Source organism: Bufo gargarizans, chromosome 5 (assembly GCF_014858855.1).
Source record: "Bufo gargarizans isolate SCDJY-AF-19 chromosome 5, ASM1485885v1, whole genome shotgun sequence".
NCBI classification, from domain to species: Eukaryota; Metazoa; Chordata; class Amphibia; order Anura; family Bufonidae; genus Bufo; species Bufo gargarizans.
Window position 1 is genome coordinate 148,910,820 of NC_058084.1, and position 18,089 is coordinate 148,928,908.

General features: G+C 42.2%; 1 protein-coding gene across 5 annotated transcripts in view; it reads right to left on the minus strand.

Moving 5' to 3' along the window:
• PIEZO2 (piezo type mechanosensitive ion channel component 2) overlaps positions 1-18,089 on the minus strand; it is a 537,568-nt gene that overhangs the window by 143,535 nt on the left and 375,944 nt on the right. For all 5 annotated transcript variants that reach the window (XM_044293449.1, XM_044293451.1, XM_044293452.1 and 2 more), the window contains exons 19-24: positions 13,238-13,398; positions 10,318-10,494; positions 9,853-9,981; positions 8,455-8,655; positions 6,406-6,610; positions 6,196-6,297 (exon numbers count right to left, since the gene is read on the minus strand). In XM_044293449.1, the coding sequence (XP_044149384.1) occupies positions 6,196-6,297; positions 6,406-6,610; positions 8,455-8,655; positions 9,853-9,981; positions 10,318-10,494; positions 13,238-13,398 (975 nt within the window). The remainder of the gene's footprint in view (positions 1-6,195; positions 6,298-6,405; positions 6,611-8,454; positions 8,656-9,852; positions 9,982-10,317; positions 10,495-13,237; positions 13,399-18,089) is intronic.

Here is an 18,089-nt window from a genome sequence, read left to right on the forward strand (position 1 = left end):
TGTAAAGACGGACACAACCAGACCATGTGGAAAAAGGATCCACTATCACCTCCACATCTGTCACACCCAGGACTCGGTATCTGTCGCATCTGATATAGACGCACCGGGGTCAGATATACCCTATGCATCCACTTGACTTGAATGAGCTGATCTCGAGCGCTCACGACAGACCTCCTCCACCCCAGACGCCATTCCTCCAAATGAGAGTCCTCCAACTCTGGGATATCCGTCGACCACTTAACAAATGATCGCCGAATAGGAGACTCCTGCATCTTAATAATTTCACCATAAAAGGAAGAAATTGGTTTATATGGCTGTTCCCTCCTAGCTATTGATTCTAGAGGACCACACTCCAAGCTCAGGGTCAAGGAGTGGAACTGTTTATCACAAGCGTGTCTCAGTTGGAGGAACCGATAAAAACTCGTCTGAGGCAACAGGAAGTCCGACCGCAAACTCTCAAAAGAGCGAAAGACCCCCTCCTGGAACAGCTGTGTCAAGTACTTAAGCCCCTTCCTAGGCCAAAATTCAAAATCTGGCAAATGTAAAAGCTCAGGGAGGTGCTTGTTACGCCATAGTGGGATATATGGAGACCAGATGTCCCCTGCTTGAGTATCCATATGTGTATTCACAAACCTCGCCCAGGCCTCTATAACCGTCACCATAGCCTCCGTGTATCTCCCCTCGATCAAAACTCCACCTCCCCTATAAACCAAGTTCGTTAGAGCTTCATATGAGCCAACTAGCGCTGCCTCCAGCACCACCGCTGGATTGTTGGGGTCCGCTCTAATCCACCAGGATGCGTACATCAGGCGTGTCGCAATATAGTAAACATATAAGTCGGGAAGTTGCAAACCCCCCTGTAAGTAGGAGGCTTTCAACATCTTCCTTGCTATCCTAGGGGCCCGATGGCACCATAAGAATCGGGTCATGACTTTGTCCAAGGCATCAAAGTGGGACTTCGGGACCCTCACTGGAGCCGCTCTATATACGTATAATAATTTCGGTAGCAACACCATTTTAAAGATGTTAATCCTGCCTATTAAAGACAAGGGGAGATTTTCCCAGGCTTCTAACTTGCGCGTGACATATTCCATAGTGGGCCTCAGATTTAGATGACAGAACTGCCGAGGATCTCTATGTATATGTATCCCCAAATAAAGGAAGCTATCTACCACTTTCAGGGGGGATACCGGAGAGATATCCACTCCTTCCTCCGTGTCCACCATACACAGACTGGATTTAGCCCAGTTCACTCGTAGTCCTGAATATCTACCATACCCATTCACCACATCTAGCAGGGTTTCTAAGGAGGGGCCAGGGTCCGCTAAGTAGACCAACAGGTCATCCGCGTATAGCGATACTTTCTCTTGTATCCCAGCTATCGTCCACCCTTCTATCAAGGAGCTATTATTGATCAACTGTGTAAGAGGTTCCATTATCAGAGCGAACAGCAACGGGGACAGGGGGCAGCCCTGCCTCGTACCCCTAAATAGCCTAAAAGGTCGGGAAAGAAAGCCATTTACTCTGATGCGCGCTGTAGGCGCCTGATACAATAATTGAACCCACTGAATAAAGGAGGGAGGGAAGTTAAGGCGGGACATTGTCTCCCAAATAAAATGCCACTCTACCGAGTCAAAAGCTTTCTCATTATCAAGAGAAGCCAGGGCTCTTGAACCCGCATTATCATGCCTGACCTGCAAGTTCGTAAATAATCTCCTAAGGTTGATATCAGTTGTCTTCCCAGGCATAAAGCCAGATTGGTCAGGATCAATAATAGATAAGACTACCCTACTAAGTCTCTTGGCCAAGATTTTAGCCAAGATTTTGGCGTCAGCATTCAGTAGAGAAATAGGTCTATATGACGCACAGTGGTCCGGAGGCTTCCCAGTTTTATGAATCACCACAATGGTAGCCTCTCCAAAGGATGAAGGCAAACCACCGGCCTCATACGCATAATTGAACAGTTTCAATAGACGTGCAGAGTGCATCTCAACATCCAATCTGTACCATTCGACTGGGAACCCATCCGGACCAGGTGATTTCCCCACTGCCATATCTCCAATCGCTGCCTTAATTTCTTCTACATCAATAGCAGCCTCTAAAAAATTACTATCCGTCCTTGCAACTGGTGTGAGGGGGATGGTCTGAAGGAAGGATCGGATCTCGTCCGGGGACAACCCAATTTTGGAGCTATACAGGTCCGCATAAAATTGAACAAATTGGTCACATATGTCCTCCGGCCGGTATACCCTCACGCCATCCCCGCAAGTGATGTGCGGGACCACTGTCTGAGGCGACTCAGTCCTAGCCAGGAACGCTAAGGCACTCCCATTCTTATCCCCATCAGCAAATAATAAACGCCTTTGATACAATAACTTCTTCTGGGTATATTCGGTTAGGTGTAAACTAAGTTTCCTCTGAGCCTCATCCCATAACCTACGGCTTTCCCCATCCGGATTTGCAATAAAAGCCTGCTCTTTCTCTACCACCTCCCCATCTAACTTAGTCCTAGTAACACTTATCTCCTTCCTATACGTTGCTATCGCTTGAATCAGAGTACCCCTCATTACAACTTTGAAGGCATCCCACTCTGTCAACGGGTTAGTTGAGCCCTCATTGAGATCCCAATAGTCCTTCATTCCTTGCTGTACTACCCAAACAACTGGTAGGACCTCCAGCCATTTACTATTGAGTCTCCATACTCTCTCAGCCGGTGCAATGGGTTGCTTCAGAACTACCAACAGGGGGGCATGGTCAGAAATACCTCGTGGCAAATAGTCAGCCACCACCAGAGCGGGCAATAGATCTCTACTAAGGAAAACTAAGTCTATCCATGAAAGCGTTGCATGCGGGGCAGAATAACAGGAATATTGGCGTAATCCCGGGTGCAAGTACCTCCAACCCTCTGTTAAATCAAATACATCCGCCCAGGAGCTTAACGCCTCAGTATGGGCATCACTAGGGCGAAGCCGATCTAATGACCGGTCTAGAGTCGCGTTGTAATCCCCAAATGCAATCAGAGGCGCCGGGGGCATAGATGCTACTCTCCTCATAATCTCATCCAATATTTCCCTACGAAAGGGAGGGGGAATATAAATACCCACCACAAGGTAATCAATGCCCCTGATTGCAACATGGATAATCACAAAGCGCCCCATCGCATCAGTATACACAGAATATGACCGGAAAGGAAGGGATTTTGCTACCAGAATGGACACCCCTCTGGCCCTAGAATTGTAAACAGCGTGGTATGCCGAGCCCACCCAGGGCTTCTTTAACGCCAAAAGCTTCCGCCCCTGCAAATGTGTCTCCTGCAATATCAGAACGTCCGGATTGTGGTTTCTCAGAAAATTAAAGACCAGTGATCTTTTAATCTTGTCATTGAGACCCCTGACATTCCAAGAGACAAATCGACATACCGACATCATGGCGGCTTGTTAAGACAATAACCCCAGAAGTAACCGCACCACCCAAGCCATACACTCACACAGTCATACCATCTTCCCAAACTTAGAACCAGAGCCCCAAAATAAGCCCGTAACAACAGGCAATGCCCCCCACCCTGCCCAGATAACCCCAACTTATCCAAGCCTAACAACCCTCCCCCCATTTACCTCGCTAATAGAAAAAGGGAAAACGAGAACCCGTTTTTAACACCACTGCTCTAGGTAAACCCTAAACTGAACCTATGCAGCAGGTTACCTCAACCATCACACATTCAGCTCCGATGATATTGCGAACATCTGAAAACATACGATGAGACACCCCAAAACATCAGATATGTAGCATTCAGCCCCTGCGGTCAAGCCAGTCCGATGCCTCTTCAGGGGTGGCAAAGAATTTCACCTGCTCTCCCTCCTGTACTCTAAGCCATGCCGGGTACATCATGGCATACATAAGTCCCTTCTCTCTTAGTCGGGCCCTCACCGCCGTAAACTGCCTACGTTGCTTCTGCACTTCTGCAGAAAAGTCCGGGTAGAAGGAAATCCGGGTGTTGTCAAAATGAATGTCCTTCAGTCGGCGAGCTGCTGCCAGGATAGCATCACGGTCTCTATAATTAAGGAGCTTGAAGATGAAAGGACGAGAAGGTGCTCCAGGAGGCAGGGGACGAGTGGGAATCCTGTGGGCCCGTTCCACCGCAAAAGTCCCTGAGAGATTTATAGGATCAAAGATTTGCTTTATAAGACGCTCCACAAACTCCTCAGGAGAGGGCCCCTCTGCTCTTTCGGGTAAACCCATAATGCGGATATTATTCCGTCTGTTACGGTTCTCGGCGTCTTCTACCTTTGCCATCAGAGTCTTGACTTGATTCTGCAGATAGTTTATCGCAGAGTCATCACGCTGAACCCTGTCCTCCACGTCACTCACCCTCCTTTCCACTTCAGTAGTTCTCTCTCTAATTTTATCTATATCATGTCTGAGGAGAGTAAGATCGGCCTGGACATGGTCAATTTTGACCGTGAGCGCCGTCTGGCAGTTAGTGATGGCCGCCATAACTTTCGCAAGGTCCACTGCTGAGTGTCCAGAGGAGGTCCCAACCTCCCGATCATCTGTTTGGCTCATGTTGTCCAGCATTAGTTTAGGTGGAATAGCTGGGCCCGAGGTGCCCGTTTTCCGGCCCATAAGGTGATCACCCCTCCACCAGTAATAGGAGTACTGGCCCTTTAATCAGCGCCCTCACACAGGGGTAACAGGACAGCAGCTGCACCACTCGCCAGAAAGATTATTTTCTTTGAATCAGAGGGCACTTGCCCCACAGCTGCAGGCAAGCCGCACGCTTCACCCGATATAAACAGGAGAACAAGGGTCCCGTGCCAACCCTGGAGCGCGAAGAGGACCGTCCCCAGCGTCACCGGTAAGATGGCGCCCGCACCACCAGACACGTGGGGAGCTTCAGGCCGGCAGTCCAGTAAGGAAGGAGGGAGAGAGCCCGGGGGTCACACCAACCTGCAGCTCCAGACTCCACCCGATCACCAGAACTGGTGAGTACAATACTTTAGCGTCCCCACTTCTCCCGCTCTCACCGAGGGGTCCGTAGTACAGGGAACCGCTCCGTTCACAGGCCTCTCTCAAAGGGATCCAGCAGACAGTGACCGCAGCAGCTACAGATCAGAAAGCCCGGCTACCGGTAAACCGTGAGGCTGTGGATCACATAGGGGTGTTTCTATCCGGTCAGATGAACAGACGATCAGGATAATACAGGATAGTGTCGGAGCTGAAACGACTTGCGTCCTCACACCATGACAGTCAGGCCACGCCCCCCCAACTATTATCATTAGTTTTTTTTTTCAAAATGGGGGATTTCATTAGCCTTGTTTTTAATCCAATTTTATATTTTTAGTTCTTTTAAACATATGTATTTAACCTGTATTTGTACTGGCCTGCAGTAAAATTGATATCCATTGACCGTGTAATATACCTCCAGCCGCATAATCACTTGATCTTTTCTGTCCGGTGAATGCCTAATGTTTGGGGCCTGTAGTCCAGTGGCCTACAGTAAAAATTTTATCCATTGATTTTTTGGTCATTGATCCCCCTCTAGTATGTCACTATCCATGTTGTGGGACTATTTGTACACTTCTACTAAGTATTTGGTGGCTGCAAATATGAGCTTAAGGTTTTTCAGGTTCGCCTGCCATTAAAGTAAATGGGGCCCGCCGCAAACTTGTGGTTCGCGAACATTTAATCGCGTTCACGAACCATCCCGGCCGATGTTCGTCCATGACTAGCAGCAACTAGTTAACCTAATTCAAAGAAATCCTTCATTTACTGCAGTATTTTTATGCCTACGTATCTTTGATGACAGTCTTGGTATTCATACACATTAGACACAAATTATCCAAATCCATTAATTTTTTAAAGATTGTATAATGATTTAATGTGTATAGAGACCAGTAAGAACATCACTCAGCTAATTATAGACACATTTAAGTAAAGGATATCTAGAGACTAAATTACCAGAAAAATATATGTGCAAATTAGCTCCCTTTCCAAAAGGAAAAGAAAGCTGAGCCCACGATACCAAAAGATGTACTACATTGGAGACTCTGTTTTTTTTACTTTTTTGGAAAGGGAGCTAAATTGCATATCATAATGTCTACTAGGCACTCTCTATAAGGGGAAATAGTACCCCCAAACACTAAGTTACCAGAATTATATGGCAGTGTGCTATATACGGCAAACACGCATACTTACAGATGAGAAATAAGGGGTTAGGTCTCACAATAAAGTCTGGAAAGTACAACCATTTAATTATATTGGAATTAAATTTGGCTCCATGATGTCTCCAAGGATAATCTTAAAACAGAGATAACATATTTAAAAACAATTACTTCTTGGTACAAGAATAATTTGGCATAATAAAAAAAAATATCTAATACTTTTGGATGAAAAATTATATTTTACCTTTACATGGAGCCGGAGGAATGCCAATACATATGAAATACTGGAATGTAATAATGCAAGCAAGAAAGCAGCAATATCTATGCCAGATTTCTGCAATTGCTTTTCTCCTTCGTCTATACAGTACGGCAAAGAGCCAAAATGCATGGATCATGGCAAAGAAATCCATCCTCTGACCGATTACATTAACAGACAGTAAGAAGCAAGTCTGCACAAGAAAATGAAAATGCATTTTATATAACACCATATTTACTGTAAAGTTACAACTTTCTGAAGCATTAGGTGTTTTTATTAGATGCTCTGTGTTTACATTTATTAGCCTTGAAAGCCTATTTTTTCTGCCTAAATACTAATAACATCTAAAACTACATACATCTTAAAATTTACCTTGTTTTATATACTGCATGCTCTGTACAGATATGCTGGGTTCACAAAATAAGTATCTTCATTTGTTGCTGAAAATTTTACTTTTGCGTCGTTTTACATTTCCCCATTAAAGATTTTAGAACAACTATTCTTGCTAAAGAAAACTGATGTAAGTAGACATCTTCCCTATAGTGGCTCACACAGCTCAAATGTGACTATCCTTCAGGGAAAACCTACTTCCATGCAGGCTCTGTGAATTTTCCCTTAGTCTCATCCCCTCCTTGCACTCAACTCTATTATTAATGCGGGAAATAAATATATAAAAATATTGGTGCCACTGGACAGCCTGGACAAAACTGGAGCCTGCAGTAGTGAGTAACCATTGGTAACCAAGTATGTAGCATTAACCCTTCCACTATCCCCCACCCAAAATCATAAAATTTGTAATTTAATTATCCTAGACCACTAGAGTCCCTTACATTAACTCCTTTATTGGCCTAGATCACCTGGAATGCTGTAGTTAAGCCAGCTCAATGACCTACATCAAAGGTATACTGACATTAACTAATTTACTATGTTACAGCATTAGGGATCCTTGCATTAACTATATCACTGCCCAAAACCAATAGGGATACTGGATTAAGCCCCTTTACTGTATTAGACTACCATGTACACTTACATAATCCCTTCACTGTTCTATATCACCAAGGATACTGCCATTATTTGCTTCACTATCCTAGAGTAAGAGGACTATTGTCATTAACTCTTTCACTGCCTTAGGCCTCATGCACACGACCGTTGTGTGCATCCGCGGCCATTGTTCAGTTTTTTCCGCGGACCCATTGACTTTCAATGGGTCCATGGAAAAATCGGAAAATGCTCCGTTTGGCATCTGCGTCCGTGTTTCCAGTCCGTGAAAAAAATATGACCTGTCCTATTTTTTTCACGGACAACGGTTCACGGACCCATTCAAGTCAATGGGTCCGTGAAAAAACACGGCTGCACACAAGATTGTCATCCGCGTCCGTGTCCGTTTTTTTCTATCATTTCAAAGGCAAACTTGACTTAGATTTTTTTTTCATTTTTCATGTCCGTGGATCCTCCAAAAATCAAGGAAGACCCACGGAAGAAAAAACGGACACGGATCACGGAACAACGAAAACCATTTTTGCGGACCGCAAAAAAAAACGTCCGTGTGCATGAGGCCTTAGGCAGAAATTACTGCCCTAGAAAACCAAGTTTACAAACAAAGGCTTAGAGGGAACTTTGCAAGCCAGTTGTGCAGCTGTACAGGTTAGAGCTTGTGCTATTTCCTGTACTGATAGCACCACCATGCTGGGAATGGCAGACAAGTGTTCACGTTACTGGTGCAATGGTGCTAGTAAAACATCAAGTTAGTACAGCCAGCAATTTTCTGCAGGGACAGAGGGACACCTGGATTTGATATTCATATGCCCTAATAGGGCATTTGGACAGGGCTTGTGTTAATTAGACAATTCATTTAAGGATAAGTCTTGCTATAGAAATTGACTCAAAATATGTTGTTTTTGCTGCAGATTTACACACAAAAAACATAAAAAATATTACTCTGCAACAAATTTGCTATATGTGATCTTTCATATTTTTTTTTTTAAGATTTTCTTTTAATGGGTGTGTTCACCTTTGCATGCTTCCTACAAGGCTTACCTCCATACCAAATTTGTAGAAAAAATAGTTTATGAAATACTTGGCACAATTTATGAGGCCGTCATCGAGGTGATGTCTTGTTATATTATGAAATATTGTTTTTGTGACTGGTGCTGTCAGATTGTTTCTACACCTGTAATATTCCTGATGCCGGTAGATGGTCACTTCAAAAGCTAATATGAACAACATGAGTAAGTTATTCTGTAAGGAAAAAGAAAGGGAAAACTTATACATCTAGCTGACTAAACCATTTTTGTACTCCAAATGGAGGTCTAACAACTAATATAGTATACTAATGAAAGCATCTACATTAAACAAATTGTCTGACAGGCATACATTTTAGAACAAACATGAGAAATAAGTGGGTTACTGAAAAAAAAAGGGATAGCACCAGAGTGGAAGAATAACACAATATACTTACCAAACCAGTTACATATATTTTAAATTGCTAACATAACACTTTCACTAACATCTATTTTTTCCTACTCCCTCATAAATGTTCACATTTACATGCTTATTTTAAAGGGGAGAGTGGAAACAGCAGTTACCTTAAAGCGAAGATATCTGATCCTTTTATTTCACATACATTAGATAAACAGCTGATCCTTCCTAAATCTTCATGTTTTAGTTGACATTGGTATATGTATATGTATGGCTAGTTTGACCCCATAAAGAGGCTGTGTAAGAATTGGTTGGCAAATCCCCCCTTTTTGCCGGACCTGCAAAAGGAAGATAACTCACTTCCTGGTGCCGGCTCCCCACTACTTCTCCTGCAGGCCTGTGATGCTACTCTGGGCTCCATCAATGTCAACATCCGGTTTGACATCGCCAAAGCGAATGACTGGTGTCCTGCTCCCCTTGCATCATCTGATCATTGATCATGACTTAAGGGCAGCCGGACACTGCTGCAGTTTCACTATGACAGGCCAGAGAGCCTTCACAAAGCCTCAGGCTGTCATAGCAACTCACTATGTCTAACTAATCAGATGCTGTGGCTATTGACTGCGGGATCTGAGACGTTATATGATTGGGAGTTACTTACAGTCCTGGTCATTGTTGCCTTGTGTCAGCTGTATTGCACAGCCTGCACCCACTGCATATACCTCTCATGCCCATTGATTTTCTATTATGTCAGGGGTCACAAATGGTTAATAGCCAGCTATAAGATTTTGAATTTATATGAGATGTGGTATCCATTCATAATGATAGCTATAATACTTTGCCAAATCTATTTTATGACAGATTCCAAAGGTACATGACAGACTAAACTGACTTATAATAGAGTCTGCTGGGGTTCAATTGCACTGCACTGCATACTATGCTGAGATAATTACTAATGGAGGCTCCAAATTGAGCCTCCATCACAAGTGGAAACACCTTTTTTTAAATGTAACTTACTCGTAAGTATGAAAGAAGAGGTATGGACTTTTTTAGTCCAACCCATCCAGATGGATCAATTGGACCACTGTACAGAAGCGATTTCTGCAGGTCTTCTGTTCTGACAATATTTGTCTGATTGAGAAAAGGCTAAAATAGAAAGACAAAATACACATATTATTATACAACTGACTGGTATTGCAGGACCAATAACACTACATTTCCGCTATGAAGTAATATGATTCAAAATAAGAATGTTTATGTCTTATGTTAATACATAACGTTTATTAGCTTCACTGTATAAATGTAGAAGCCACAACACCAGCACAGTTCTGCATTTATTGTTCTAACTGTAAAGAACATCTACTAATTATGTTGTTAGGTTAGGTTTTATTTCTGGCTGCCTACATGAGATAGCAGATCTGATTATATATAGCTTATAAAGCAAAGTATTCTGTCCACTGTTGTTTGTATAATACAACTCACCATAGTACAGTTGCTGGAAAAGTTCAGTGGCTCAATTGTTGTGAGTTGATACAACATTTTGCACACAATGATCACACAAGTCCAGACAGTGCAAACACTAGATGCCAATGGTCGTAACTGGGAATAAGGTAATGCAAATGCCCAGGCGATCAAAAACACATAATTCAGCAAAGATACCTGCATCCAAATAAAAAGAATAATGTAATATACATTTATTAGTTTAGTCATAATATTAATGAACATGGCTTTCATCTATTACACCAATAGTACTGCCATAACCATCAAAAGGATATTATTTTCAAAACTCCTTTATCCTTTCCCTCCAGATTTCTTTGAACTAAAGCCAGTTGCAGGCATTGGGTGGACTTATTCTCTGATGACCACCACACATCAAATGAGGAGTCATTTTTGTGATCTTGCTCTGATGGCTTCTCAGTATCTGACAACAGATGTCAGAAGTGACAGAACGGTGCTTTATATCAGATCTTTTGAGTTCTTAAGTTTTAGGATCAATCAGAGCCATGTCCTTTGAGTGGCCAACGGCCCTATTTTGAGCTTTTTAAGGACACCGGTCCCCAGAGAAGGACAATGGGGGACCACTAGTAAAGTGAAATGTACAGTATGTGCGTGTTTGTTTGACTATGTATAGAATGTGAGCAAGTCTTTCACTGTATGAGAGTGTGCATATTTCTGACTGTAGAAGTCTGCCTATTCATGACTGTTTGTATGTGTGTATTCCTGCCTCTGACTGACATGCGGGAGTAGGCATCTGTCTGTCTATATCAATAAGAGCGTGAGCACACATACAACTTTCCCTGGCTGCTTTGGTGAGCATACATCTGGTCCTGTCTGCATGGAAGGGTGAAGTGTCTGGACCAAGTAGTCATGACCACTGCTTTACTCTGGATGTCTGGATGAGAGAATAAATGTCTTACCCTGTTTGCACACTGTGTGGTATTATTGCCATTTCTACAGTATATCTCACTGTTTGCATACAGTATGGCTTCATTAATGTTATGCCATGTATCAAAGTTATTGTGCACACTATATAGCACTGCTACTTATACAATGTCTGCAATTAGGGTAAGTTCAAGTCGTAGTGGATAAAACCCACACCATATCTGCAAGTAAATCCACAACACATTTATCAGTATGGAAGAATGGAACAGAAGAAATCCACTAAAGGTGGATTTACATGATCCGACATTTGGGGCATATTATCAGGAAGGAAAGTTCCTGCGAACGCTCAATCCCGACAATCTGCAAGTCTAAATGTGCTTCTAATCACCCGATGAACGAGCAAAACGCTTGTTCATCGGGTGCAGAAATAATGCAGCTGTATGAGGACTATTACTGTGAAGGAGATTGCTGCATGTAAATGCAGCGGTCTCCTTCACTGAATGAGTAGCCCACTATTGGGAAGGAATGCTTCCTTTCTGACAAAAGTCTGCTCCTCGGCCCGTGTAAATGCGCCTTAATACTTGGTGAACAATATTTAAGCTAATGGGCACGCTGCAGATTTGAAGTCCTATCCGCAAAATATATAAAGCCCTGAAATATGAAACTGTATTCCTAACAATGTGGTCAACTACTACTTTATGTAAAGTGATAGAGAAATATGTGCTGAAGCTCAAAGTAACATTCATAATGGACAGGCAGTGGGCATGTTAAAGGGCATCTGTCATCAGATTTGTACCTAGGAAACTGGCTGACCTGTTGCATGTGGCAGCTGAAGGCAGCTGAAGGCATCTGTGTTGGTCCCATGTTCTTATGTGCCCACATTGCTGAGAAAAATGAAGTTTTAATATATGCAAATGAGCATGTAGGTGCAATGGGGGTGTTGCCATTACACCTGGAGGCTCCAATTTCTCTGCAACTGCTGCTCCCTCCCCATTGTAATTGACAAGACCATGCATGCTGACATTTACACTGCTTGCCCTTTCATTTGTCAGGAGTATTTTGGACATATATGGTAAACTTTGAGACATAAAAATAGACTTATTTGAACATTATTTGGCACAGCTATTTTCGAACTAAACTAAAGGGGTTGCGCAGAGGTTTTATATTGATGACCTATCTTCAAGATAGGTCATCAATATCTGATCATCAGGGGTCCTACAGCCGGCAACCCAGCAGATCAGCTGTTTGAAGAGGAGGTGGCAGGCCGTGTGAGCACTGCTTCCTCTTCATTACACTGCCTGTCATCTCGGAAGCAAGTGTAATTACAAGTACTTGCTCCATTCACATGAACAGAACTAGTACTTGTAATTACGCTACACTGCTGCTGCAAGGGAGACAACATGTAGAGCAATGAACAGGAAGCTGCGCTCCCATGGAGCACTGCCTCCTCTTCAAACAGCTCATCCTGAGGATAGGTCATCAGTATAAAACCCCTGCACAATCCCTTTAGGTTACAGGTGTTGGCAACATAATGTAGTATATGCCATGCACTAAATCTACTGTGTTTTACACTTTTTATGCTTACTTTGACAGTTTTTGAAAAGTGTACAGAAAAAGAACTGTGGCTAAGAGGATTTGTAAGATGCACCTATTTTATTGAAAATGTGCACTGTGTTTTGGCACAACATATTGCTGTATATTTATGCCAGCCATGAGGTAGCATGAAGAAGAGAAACAAGGCTAGCAAGCTGCTCCAAATTTGCTCCAAAAGTTGCTCCACCTGCCATATGCACCATTTTAATAAATTTGACCATTGACTATAATGGACCAAACATGCAGCCTCTTGAAAAGCAATTTACATAAATACTCCTGTTGCTACTTATGGGGGGTCAGACTTAATGTTAAATGACTAATACGTGACTACTCTGTAACAGTAAACCAAAGATATTCAAACAATAAACCCAAGACATCAATAAAATGTTTAATACAGTATATCAGAAAGAAGAAACAAATGTTGTACCTCTCTCAAAGTCACCCATATGATGTACGAAGTAACTATTTTTATTATATGAAGTTCCAGAAACCACCAGGCAAACACTTGCATCTTATGGAAATATTCCAGAAACTTTAGGAAGAGGACTGTCAAGCGGTCGATAACTAGATGCCATTTATTTCTGGAATCTGAAAAAAAATATAAAAAAATAAAAAGCACATTTCATTCATAATTACTTTGTGAAAACGCTTTGCTAGAAGACCTGTTAGCTCTCATTTGACCCATTTGTCAATTTATTAAAAATATTTCAGAAGACATAACAGAAGAATGGCACAACACAGAGTTAAGGGGAAAAGATGCATCAGAATTGTTATTACATGAGGAATGCAAGTATATACTAAAACAGGTCCTTTTTACTGAAGCACATTTTCTGTATTTTAGAGTCTGCTCTGCAAACAAAACAAGTACACTGTCCCCAAATATGCAGCTGAGATATAAAGAATACCTTGTATTCTTCTAGACTAGTTAGAGCATATAGCTTTCTTACTAATTGGAATAATAATCCATATTTCTGAGGTAACTTGAACAATCTGAAATATTTTATTTTTATTAAAGGGGATGAGCCATCAAAATGCATATCCCCATCTACAAGACATATCCCCATCTACAAGACATGGGTACCATTAGTGGTCAGTATTTACTGTTATTTCTATTTTGAGAGAGACCCGAGATTTCGCGTGAACGTGCGCGAGCAGCTCTGAAGTTAAACTACAGCCTGCCAGCGCTAATCATTCGCTGGCAGGCTGTAGATGTTTAAAAAATCGCATCAGAAAGGTATATTAGACGCTGTTTTGTTAACAGCGTCTGATATACCTGCTCCCTGCTCCTGTGGTGGTCCCTTTTGCTTGGATCGACCACCAGAGGACACAGGCAGCTCTGTAAGTAGCACCAAGCACCACACTACACTACACCCCCCCCCTGTCACTTATTAACCCCTGATCACCCCATATAGACTCTCTGATCACCCCCCTGTCACCCCCCTGTCATTCATCACCCCCCTGTCCGCAAAACACGGACACTGGCAATGTGCTTTCCGCATTTTGCGAATCCGCACATTGACAGAACTATGTAGAAAATGCCTTTTCTTGTCCGCAATTGCGGACAAGAATAGGACATGTTCTATATTTTTGCGGAACGGAAGTGCAGATCCGCAATTCCGGATTCAAGCGGGACAAAGTCTGTCCCTATAGAAATGAGAGGGTCCGCAATTCCGTTCCGCAAAATGCGGAACAGACTTGCGGACGTGTGAATGGGGCCTAAGGGTCCCTTATCACCACCAGTTAGTTAGCTACTTGTTAGGTAGTTAGCGCCCAGCCCACCGCACCGCAGTCACTGATTAGCATCATCGCTGTCGCTAATCAGCACTAGTACTATATAGTATCTGTAAGTGATCAAGACTGCTCGCAATCAGATCTATATCAGTACATTAGGGTCACCTTAGGCCAGTGATGGTGAACCTTTTAGAGACAGAGTGCACAAACCGCAACCCAAAACCCACTTATTTATCGCAAAGTGCCAACACAGCAATTTAAACTGAATATTACAGTCCAGTATATGTATATATCTTCCATGTTCCATGTATATATCTTCCATGTAGCCTGCCTGCATTCAGTGCACTGCCTGTGCCATTCATAGCGCGCCCTGCACTGATGAATGGCAGCGAAAGTCTAAGGCTTATTGGCACACTGTAGACTTTTTCCAGGGTGCGGGTGCCTACAGAGAGGGATCTGAGTGCCTCCTCTGGCACCTGTGCCATAGGTTCGCCACCACTGCCTTAGGCTCTACAAAAATGCAGTGTTCGCTCGATCAGGCCTGATCTTGTGCACACACTTGCGTTCAGTCCGCCCCACCGCAGTGACAGAATATTTTTTTCTCTGATCACTGCAAAAACACTGTAAAATCGCTGCCGCGCTATAAAGATCACTTTTGAGCTTTTTGGATCTTTATTAGCGATCACAGCTTTACTTCACAAGCACTCCTATGTCCTTTCCCCTCTTTTTTTTTTTTTTTGCACATTTTTTGGCTGAGATTTTTTCATGCACACTGATCGATGCGAACGAAGAAATCTGTGCCGTTCATTTTTTCTTTCAGCCCAGAGGCTGAACGGAAAAAATTATCTCATTACCCGTATGCTCAATATAAGGAGAATAGCAGAAACTCCTAATTCTGGCGTTACATGTAATGATTGTGGAGACCCTCAAATGCCAGGGCAGTACAAACACCCCACAAATGACCCCATTTAGGAAAGAAGACAACCCAAGGTATTCGCTGAGGGGCATATTGAGTTCATGAAAGATTGAACTTTTTGTCACAAGTTAGCGGAAAGGGAGACTTTGTGAGAAAAAACAAAAAAATATCAATTTCCGCTAACTTGTGCCCAAAAAAATCTTCTATGAACTCGCCATGCCCCTCACGGAATACCTTGGCGTGTCTTCTTTCCAAAATGGGGTCACATGTGGGGTATTTATACTGCCCTGGCATTTTAGGGGCCCTAAAGCGTGATAACAAGTCTGGAATCCAAATGTCTAAAAATGCCCTCCTAAAAGGTACTCATTGGAATTTGGGCCCCTTTGTGCACCTAGGCTGCAAAAAAGTATCACACATGTGGTACCGCCGTACTCAGGAGAAGTAGGGCTATGTGTTTTGGGGTGTATTTTTACATATACCCATGCTGGGTGAGAGAAATATCTCTGTAAATGACAACTTTGTATAAAAAAAATTGAAAAAGTTGTAATTTACAGAGATATTTCTCACACACAGTATGGGTATATGTAAAAATACACCCCAAAACACATTGCCCTACTTCTCCTGAGTACGGTGATACCACATGTGTGACACTTTTTTGCAGCCTAGGTGTGCAAAGGGGCCCAAATTCCAATAAGTACCTTTAGGATTTCACAGGGCATTTTTACGCATTTGAATTCCAAACTACTTCTCATGCTTTAGGGCCCCTAAAATGCCAGGGCAGTATAAATACCCCACAAGTGACCCCATTTTGGAAAGAAGACACCCCAAGGTATTCCGTTAGGGGCATGGCGAGTTCATGTAAAATTTTATTTTTTGTCACAAGTTAGTAGAATATGAGACTTTGTAAGAAAAAAAATTAAAATAAATCCCATTTTCCGCTAACTTGTGCCAACAAAAAAAAATCTTCTATGAACTCACCATGCCCCTTGCGGAATACCTTGGGGTGTCTTCTTTCTAAAATGGGGTCACTTGTGGGGTATTTATACTGCCCTGGCATTTTAGGGGCCCTAAAGCGTGATAAGTAGTTTGGAATCCAAATGCGTAAAACTGGCCTGTGAAATCCTAAAGGTACTCATTGGAATTTGGGCCCCTTTGTGCACCTAGGCTGCAAAAAAGTGTCACACATGTGGTATCATTGTACTCAGAAGAAGTAGGGCAATGTGTTTTGGGGTGTATTTTTACATATACCCATACTGTGTGTGAGAAATATCTCTGTAAATGACAACTTTTTAATTTTTTTTATACAAAGTTGTCAATTTACAGAGATATTTCGCTCACCCACCATGGGTATATGTAAAAATACACCCCAAAACACATTGCCCTACTTCTGAGTACGGCGATACCACATGTGTGACACTTTTTTGCAGCCTAGGTGCGTAAAGGGGCCGAAAGTCCAACGAGCACCTTTAGGCTTTACAGGGTTGCTCACAATTTAGCCCCGCCCAAAATGCCAGAACAGTAAACACACCCCACAAATGACCCCATTTCGGAAAGTAGACACCCCAAGGTATTCACTGAGCGGCATAGTGAGTCCGTGGGAGATTTTTATTTTTTTTTGCCAGAAGTTAGCAGAAATGGAAAGTTTATTATTATTTTTTTTCCTCAGAAAGTGTCATTTTCAGCTAACTTGTGAAAAAAAAATTAAATCATACATGAACTCACCATGCCCCTCCGCAAATACAATGGGGTGTCTTCTTTCTAAAATGGGGTCATTTGGGGGGTATTTATACTATCCTGGCATTCTAGCCCCTCAAGAAACATGACAGGTGCTCAGAAAGTCAGAGCTGCTTCAAAATGCGGAAATTCTCATTTTTGTACCATAGTTTGTAAACGCTATAACTTTTGCGCAAACCAATAAATATACACTTATTGGATTTTTTTATCAGACATGTAGCACAATAAATTCTGACACAAACTTGTATAGAAATGTAATTATATTTGAACAATTTTACCAGAAAAAGTTAAAAATACACTTTTTATGAGAAAACTGCGGTCTATTTTGATTAATATCAGAAAAACTAAAAATCTCAACAGCAATTAAATACCACCAAAAGAAAGCTGTATTTGTGAGAAGAAAAGGAGGTAAAAATAATTTGGGTGCCAAATTGCATGACCGAGAAATAAACCGTTAAATTTGTGAAGTGCCGATTTGTAAAAAAGGGCCTGGTCACTAGGGGGGTATAAACTTGTGGTACTTAAGTGGTTAATAAAGATTATAGTAATCATATTCTATCAACTGTTGTGTGGTAGTATATTGTTTGGGGCATATAATTCCCTGGGTACTTTAAGAATGAGACTGTTTTTAGCTGATTCAAATTAATTATTTCTATCCTTCTTTCTGCTACAGTTTTTTTTAAATAGTTTTTATGTTTACATTTTTCAAGTGAACATCAAAGGCAAATAATATTGTTAATTTACATCAATAAGGAGGCATTCATACAATCGTATAGATTTTGCGGTGCACAAATCGCAGATCCACAAAAAACAGATACCGCCCATGTGCATCTCGCATTTTCCCCTTCCGCAGATCTTGCACTAATAAATACCTATTCTTGTCTGCATAATTACCTTC